The following is an 8757-nucleotide window of genomic DNA, read 5'->3' as shown; positions in this document are numbered from 1 at the left end:
GAGAAATAACAGAGACCACCCACAAATGATGAGAATCAATAAGAAAAACAGAAAAAGCGCTCCGCCAACGCAAATTGCAATAATCGCTGCCGATGAGACCTCTGTTATAACGGTGGCGATATACTCGAAGGCGAAAGCGAGGAGGGAGTCGCTGGTAGGCATCATGTCAAATTCCCTACCGCCAATTAGCTCGCAGGCGACGGTACAGAGCACTAGTGAGGCGTATTTGCCGCCGGAGAAGCAGTTGGCATTAAGACTGAGGACTCGGAGTTGAGTCAATTTTTTAATTGTGTTGGGTGGAATCTGCACTGGTGAGGCGTACTTGCCGCCAGAGAAGCGGTTGGCACTAAGGCCGAGGACTCAGAGTTGAGTTAATTTTTTAATTGTGTTGGGTGGAATCTAACCCACAAGGCCGACACCGGAAGTTGCAGAGGTGCAACAACCCAGTTGTGGCACGTCCATGATGAGTTCTTGATCCGACAGAGGGCAATGGCCACGTCAGAGAGCAGCGTGATGATCAACAAGGGGTTAACGGCACCAGAAATACATTGCTAAAGAAGGAGCGCGTATGCCAGTTAGATATACTCGCAGGAGCGTGGGCGCGTGAGGAACGAGGATCAGAACTGTGACTACAGACGATGGCTGTGATGTTAGAGCTGGCGAGGGCTGTGAGAACCGCCGAGTTGGAGTCGTAGAGCTTGATGTTGAAAATAAACTTGATTTTAGTATTTAGTATTTTCAAGTATTTTTGTATCCATTATGCATGTGTTAATTTAGCATGTTAGTGGGTAGTAAATTGTCTTAGTGGGAGTTAAGGTTATGTAAAATAAAGAGTCATGAGAGTTAAGCCTAACAAATACTATGTTAGTGGGAGTTATGCATATTGAAGATTATGTTAGTGGGAGATAGGAGAGTTATGAACATTTAAATGTAATGGTTACACATACATATGTGAGGCCTATATATTCATGTACTCTAGTCAAATAATAGATTAAAAGTGAAATAAAAAGTATTTTCCTCCATTTCTATTCTCTTCCAAATAGTATAGTGTTGTGTGTGTAACTAGGCCACTATTTCCAACAAAAACCCGATGATGATGGAACACGGTGGTGCTGTTTCTGGTGTTTGGTAATGAGCAGTGGTGACAAGGATGGTGGCGAGCTCTACGGCAGAGTGATGAGCTTAGAGGACGGCTGAACTGGGTCTATCGTGAGGTGAGTTTGGTTTTGAAGCGATGAGAAACTGCTACCATGATGGTGTAAAGGCTTCGACACAATTAAGGTTGGCGAGTCCGACGATGGAGAAGATAGGAATTAGCCGGCGGCTTATGGTTGCTGACAGTGAAATCCCAGTGGTGATGAACTTGGAAGAAATGGGTCTTCAAAGCAAGCAAAAACTTGTGATAAACCAAATATGATTAAATTATGCCAACTGGACCGCCACATCAATTATGCCTAGTAAATCGGTCAGACATTGCTGCCTGAGTATCACAACCCTTACTCAACACGAAAAGTGATGTTATTTAAAAAGATAAAATAAAAATAATAATAATGCAACCAAGTTTTTCCTTAAAAAAGAGTTGTAGATGCAACGACAACGTCAACAGATGGATCTCTTATTTCTCTCTCAATTTTCATGTAAATTTGTCGTTGGAGATTTTTAATTAAATTAAAATTAATTTGCCAGATAGTTCATGCCACAACATCTCTATCCGCACATATAAATAAATTATATATATATATATATATATATATATATATTAAACATTCTCATCATATTAAGGAATATTCCTCCCATAAGCCTCCAAATGTTGTTCAGCATTATTTGAATTTGCAAAAAGAAAAATATAAAATAAAAGAAAAAGGTGCCACGGTTAGGTGGTTTCGTTTCTCCTAACTTAGATTTCCTTGGAAACCAAGTGATATTCTCATCAATTCAGCTGGCTATGTGAGGGAAATAAAGTGATTAATTTACTAACATATTTATTTAATAGCATAATAATCTATTACTTGAAAAACTAACTTTACATGAGTGATGTGAGAAAAACATAATGCAAAAACCATTTGTAAGACTCACCACCTATAACATAAGTAAACTAATACATGTACATAAACACATGTGACTAACTATACTAGTATTTGGGTAAGCGGGAATAAGTATAACATAGTCAAGGAAAAAAATTTAAAAAAAAAAAATTTAAAAAGTGAAACAAACAAACATTATCTTCATCGAATCTATATTCCCTCCTGGAAGGAATCTTATGCCTTAGTCTCGTGCTGCGTGTAAATTATTATTGCAACATATTACATTATACATTAAAATTGTTACCCTGTATTATATAAGTGGTGTAAAGTAGTTGTTTTTTAACATATACATAAAAGTTGTTATTTACGTTTCATCGATCTTGCCGTTCGGCTCCACTCTTTTTTATAACATTTTATTTTACTTATTGTATTTAACTTTTTAAAATCATTTTTAATAATCTCATCCTATTCACTCTTGATCAACTTTGTCATCTCTTACCGTGTATGATAACTAGTATGTTAAGTTGAGCGTTACCAAGACAATACTCTGAGTGGATGAAAAAAAAAACCTTAATTATTCTAATATCGTATTACACACTGCTTATAAGAGGACATCTATTTTGATGAGTTCTGTCACTGTGTTTATAATCAATAGGTGATACTATATAATCACTACTCTCAAAATAATTAAGTTTTTCTCGGGTACGTGGGACGTTTGTCATTGGATTCAATTTTTAGAAAAACAAAATGGCGCGTAAAAAGTTCTAAAGCATCCTTGTGGGATATGTCATAACAGTGCATCAAACAGATAAAACTGTTTGGCCTGTAGTTTGTGCTGCTTATTTTGACTTAATTATAGCATTGTCCAAGAAATAAAATAAAGTAAAATAAAATAAAATAGGTCATTTGCCAAGTCATTCTAACTTCTAACGTGTCAAGTACTTAGTGGTTGATTCTAAATGGATTCCATTCCTTTCTACTAGGCTGCAAAATTGTAGCAACCCTAATACAAGCTGTCTTCTACTGTAAAGGATTTCCACCAATCAAGATTCCAATACTTACATGTATATATGCATATAGACTTATATAGCTCATAGGTCCTATAAATATATCATTATCAGTGCTTAGCTCCAATATGTCCCCAAGTTTCAAACCTAAAGTCTTGTACACATCTCTTTGCAGCTAGCAAGCTACCATATCTACCCTTCCATGCCTTCCCTAGCTTTTCCGGCTACCGGAAACTATGCTTGGCGGTCATGTATCTCAGGTTCCGGTAACTCCGATCATGTCAGAGACGTGTCTATTGGTGGGAAGTCCATTTCGTCTAAGAAACGAAACATGGGCGACTTAACCATCACCAATGTTGCAAGCAGATTGCCGGTAGCTTTTCCTTCGCCGGTGAAAGAGTTCGTCCATGACCGGAAGCTTGCCGCTTGGACAAGCGTCCGGCAAGAACGGTGGGAAGGAGAGCTCCTCGTTGAAGGCGAAATACCACTATGGCTGGTATGTAAAATTACAAATTCAGTGTCATATATAGTCATTTTATGTATGTACAGTGCATATAACTTATTAGTACTATAAAACAGTGACTAATTGTATATATAATATCTGTTTCAAGACCTTAGAGTCAATAATTTTTTTTTCTTTCCTTTTTTTCTCTACCACTCTTGAAATTAATGTTGACCTCAAACTTAAAAGTTAAGATCCAAAGTCACCAAAACAAAACTAAACCAGTAATCGATTATTTTGGTTTTCGCCAATTTACTGGAGAATGTAGTGGAAGCCAGTACGATGGATTTACTGATCTAGCAAACATTTCTAGTGCTTCTCAATAGGAATGTTTATTATTAGTTGTTTTGTTAATGTATGTCAAATCATTCTTAGTGCTTCTCACTTTTCTAGATTGCTTGGCTTTGTTCTTAGTTTTGTCTGTGTGTTGCACTATTTCTCCTTTTTTGGTTACTTGTTTTAGTATTTCTTAGGCTCCAGTTGTATCTCTGGTTTTTATTTGTTCTGCTTTGCCCTTTTTTTTTTTTTTTTTGGCATTATACATGTGGCCCTAGGGTATATCCAAATCAAGAAATAATATTTTCCTAAAATTTAGAATTTTATTTTACTTTATTTATTTATTTTTTTTTCTTCGTCATTCTGTCGTACATATACCATAAATTATTTCACCTTTGGATGACTACTACAACGAAAATCTGTCAATAAACATTAATTATATACATACATATACAGAGAGAGAGGGGAATAATTTTTTTAATGATATAATAATATTAAGTTAAAAGGCGTGCGTTGTCCATCTATTATGTTTGTGGTGGAAGATCATACTAGAACCTTGCTTGCTTAATTTAATTGAATTAAATTTTATAATGTCGCATTCGAAATCCATACGTGTACATGTCTTATTCCAAATCATTTTTCTAACATTATGTTATTTTGTGGGGGGGGGGGGGGGGTTATAGTATTTATGAAACATACACTCCAATTTGACCAAAATTTAAATGGTTACTTTGTCTGAACCATATATTTCTATAAATTTTAATTTACTTTTCAAAAAAAAAAAATTAAAATGGGTAGTATTAATTTTTTATTTTTTATTTTTTATTATTATTATTTTTAATCTAACTAGTGAATTGATTAATTCCATGCAGAGTGGGACGTACCTAAGAAATGGTCCAGGCTTATGGCACCTAGGAGACTACGACTTCCGGCACCTATTTGATGGCTACGCCACCCTCGTCCGCCTTCATTTCAAGAACGGCCGGCTAAAAATGGGTCACCGGCAAATCGAATCCGAGGCCTATAAGGCAGCAAAGAAGAACAATAAACTTTGTTACCGTGAATTTTCGGAAGCCCCTAAGCCAGATAGTTTCCTAGCTTATATTGGTGACCTAGCTAACCTATTTTCCGGTGCATCACTGACCGATAACGCAAACACCGGAGTTGTCAAATTAGCCGACGGACGGGTTGTTTGCCTGACGGAGACGATCAAAGGGTCAATAGTGATTGATCCGGACACATTGGACACAATAGGGAAGTTTGAGTACAGTGACTCACTGGGTGGCCTAATTCACTCGGCTCATCCCATTGTGACGGATACAGAGTTCCTGACCTTGTTGCCGGATTTGGTGAATCCGGGGTACAAGGTGGTGAGGATGGAGCCAGGGACGAATGAGAGGAAGATGATCGGGAGAGTGAGTTGCCGCGGTGGACCATCACCGGGCTGGGTTCACTCTTTTCCGGTGACCGAACACTATGTGGTTGTACCGGAGATGCCATTGAGGTACTGTGCCCAAAATCTCCTAAGAGCTGAGCCCACACCACTTTACAAGTTCGAGTGGCATCCGGAGTCCAAAGGATTTATGCATATCATGTGTAAAGCTAGTGGGAAGATTGTGAGTCCTCTCTCTCTCTCTTTTACTGGATAAAGAGTTTTTCTAATAAGAATCATAAACTCGGACATTCTAGGTTCGACTCTTGAATAATTACAAAACATACGATAGTGATATAAGGAATATTAATAAATTTTTGTTGTTGGTCAAATTATAAAGGTGGCAAGTGTGGAGGTTCCATTATTCGTGACATTCCACTTTATCAATGCATACGAAGAGAAAGACGAGGATGGAAGGGTGACTGCAGTTATTGCCGACTGTTGCGAACATAACGCGGACACAACAATTTTAGACAAGCTCAGATTGCAACATCTCCGATCATTTACCGGCAAAGACGTCTTACCAGATGCTAGGTATATATAATTCTACAATTCTATATAAAATGGAATAAATAAATATATATATATATTAGTGCAGGCTGCACAATTTTGTCGGTTCATAAATTATGAATGGGAATTAGTTTGGCAGCCGAGATCCGATTCTAAAAGCGACCCATCAACTGTCTCATTATTTTTTCATTGCAAAGAAACTTATACACCCATTTGTGGCTATGAAACTTGGAATCCTCACCATCTCTATGGGGAAGAAGAAACTCAAGAAGAATTAATAATAATCTTGCTAGCCCATCATTTCGGTTGAATTGCTCAGCAAAGGAACTATTTAAAAATTGGGACTCTAAGCGAAAAGAGGATTGTATACGTCACTTGACTTTGATTTTGGGTTCTTGATTTGAATCCAGTACATAAGGAAAGATGAGTCAAATCAACCTAGAAATGATGATGTCCACTTCCCGTGTAAAATGATCTTCACTATCTCTTCTGCACTAGACCATCAGCATGGACTTTTGATAGTAATTAATGATATATATGGTCTAGAATATAAATATATGTATTTATAATATATTTGACAATATGTAACAGGGTTGGTCGTTTCATAATACCATTGGATGGAAGTCCATATGGGAAGTTAGAGGCTGCACTGGAGCCAGAAGAACATGGGAAGGGCATGGATATGTGCAGCATCAACCCAGCCTACTTGGGCAAGAAATACAGATATGCATATGCTTGTGGTGCTCAACGTCCTTGTAACTTCCCCAACACCCTCACTAAGGTACGTACCTATAAATAAATATATATAAAAGTTTTGTATATATAAATTTGTTGGATTGAGATAATTTTATTAATTGCAGCTTGACTTGGTAGAGGGAAAGGCGAAGAACTGGTATGACGAGGGTGCGGTGCCCTCTGAGCCATTCTTTGTGGGTAGACCTGGTGCAACTGAGGAAGATGATGGTAAGTTATTAGACATCATGCCCTCTAAATGCCATTTGCCTCCATTACAAACTAATAATAATACCAACTTAATTTATTTCTTTATCATAATAAGAACTTAATTAGCAAAGTATAAAAAAAATTATGGGAATTGTGAATGAATTGAGTCATCAGTAATATAAATTATCGTTCTTACTATCAATTATGAATTGATTGAGTTGTTATCTCACCCAAAATAATCACAACTTGATGTGACATTGGTTTTTAGCATTTGCAAGGGGTAGAAGTTGAAATTTCAAGAAGCATACATGGGGTATATATAATATATATGGGCATAATCACCTGGGCCATGGGCCTGATTTTCTTCAAATCTGTTTATTGCCTTCACGTTGGACCCATTCATTTGTTTGCAAGGTCTTTCCTGAATGTCCCGACAATTCTTACTTCTTTTTATTGTACTTGAGAAATGTTCATTCTTCTGTTTAACAATGGGAGACAATATTCCCTTTAATTGTCCCTATACATACATACATATATATATATATACACATGCATATATATATATATATATGTATTTCAACAGAAATAAGAAACATGATAAACTAAGCAATAATGTCACAACCTTAGATAATTGCATCATATATTTTTCATTTTGAATAAGTAAAAATTGTACCCTATAATTAGTTTCACACCTCAAAAGTAATCTTTTGAATGAAACTTGAGCTTCTATATCCTTACCTAAAAAAAACTTGAGCTTCTATATTGCATGAGATTGGGCATTATCCCGTGGTCTATTTGTAGTGCGCTTAGCTTCACGAGTAGGTGTGCCCATATTCAAGTCCCTCTCCCCCTACTTTGTCAGAATTAATATATATATATATATATATATATATATATATATATATATATATATATGTTTGTGTGTTTGTGTGTGTATACCTTCGTATATGAGATTAATTTCTAAATGAACTTTTTTTTTTTTCTTTCTGAATTTTAATTAACATGCATAAATTTGTGATCACAGGAGTGGTAATATCGATGATAAGTGACAAAAATGGCGAAGGATATGCATTGTTATTAGACGCATCCACATTCGAAGAGGTTGCAAGAGCAAAATTCCCTTATGGTCTTCCGTATGGACTGCATGGGTGTTGGGTTCCAAAGAATTAGAATCAAATAAAAAGAATCAACCCTTTGTTGATCGCAATGGATTCATGCATGCCACATAGCTCACTAGTATGGAAAGGGTACCTACTTATGTGGTACCCACCAATGAAAAATTTTCATTTCCTTAATTAATAATAGGAAATGATATTTTATCACTGATTGGGTACTATACTATCCCAGTAACCAATACCTATTCCACGTACTAGTATGGGTAAGAAGTACATGTGCCCCTAATATGGTGTTTTACATGTATATTGTAATATAGTGTGATGAACTAACGTGTGTGGAGTGATTGCTAGCAAGTATATATTTTATGATATTGTAAATAAATGAATGAATTGGTGTGCCTTAAAAGGATTATTGAAATGGGGAATTTCTATCAATACATGTAAATATCAGTCAATGTATGAACAATTAAATTTCAATAATAAATATCCATCATAAGTGATCCATTAAGTGATGATCATGATCAATCCACAATATGGGATAAAGATCAATGCCATTGTTGGGATTAATTAATCTACAATATCTGAAATTGAACATGAAATATGAGAAGCTACATCGACTAATGTTGAGTATTAAATTCCTCCTTCATCATATACAACAAAAATATTATCATCGCATCATTACACAAGCATATATGAAAATAATAATCATACATATTCACGTACGTACAAGACAATATTTTACAAGGTTCACCCAACTATAGAGTTACGTCCATGCATGGAGAGACAAATATCACTATTATGTATCAAGGAAGAGAATATATAACTAGATGTCAAAAATCTTCTCACTCTCACTCATCACACTCTTGAAGTTACATCTTTACACTCAAGAGTTACATATACTCTCCCATAGACTCATCCTTAAACCCCGTACTTTTTTCCTCTCTCTATC

At 35.9% G+C, this 8757-nt stretch overlaps 1 protein-coding gene across 1 annotated transcript; it reads left to right on the top strand.

Moving 5' to 3' along the window:
- Positions 1-1234: 1234 nt before the first annotated feature.
- Positions 1235-7864, top strand: LOC132305266 (carotenoid cleavage dioxygenase 8 homolog B, chloroplastic-like). The gene is made up of 7 exons (XM_059802936.1): positions 1235-1399; positions 3207-3527; positions 4682-5425; positions 5582-5775; positions 6343-6532; positions 6612-6714; positions 7718-7864. Exons 1-7 carry the CDS (start codon positions 1235-1237, stop codon positions 7861-7863), a joined length of 1863 nt encoding a protein of 620 aa, XP_059658919.1. The 3' UTR covers position 7864.
- The last annotated feature ends 893 nt before the right edge of the window (positions 7865-8757 follow it).

This window comes from Cornus florida, unplaced genomic scaffold (genome assembly GCF_030987335.1).
Source record: "Cornus florida cultivar Cherokee Brave unplaced genomic scaffold, ASM3098733v1 CherokeeBrave_3.0.0_Hap2_Chr04, whole genome shotgun sequence".
In the NCBI taxonomy this organism is placed as follows: domain Eukaryota; kingdom Viridiplantae; phylum Streptophyta; class Magnoliopsida; order Cornales; family Cornaceae; genus Cornus; species Cornus florida.
Note: the sequence above shows the minus strand (reverse complement) of the source record. Positions and strands in the feature narration are given on the sequence as shown.

What these genes read in the sequence shown, in the direction of transcription:
- LOC132305266 (XM_059802936.1), top strand. Translation starts at nt 1,235, where the DNA reads ATGAGAAACTGCTACCATGATGGTGTAAAGGCTTCGACACAATTAAGG. An exon ending in GACGTCTTACCAGATGCTAG is followed by an intron (nt 5,776 to 6,342) that starts GTATATATAATT and finishes AATATGTAACAG; the next exon opens with GGTTGGTCGTTTCATAATAC. An exon ending in TGCAACTGAGGAAGATGATG is followed by an intron (nt 6,715 to 7,717) that starts GTAAGTTATTAG and finishes TTGTGATCACAG; the next exon opens with GAGTGGTAATATCGATGATA.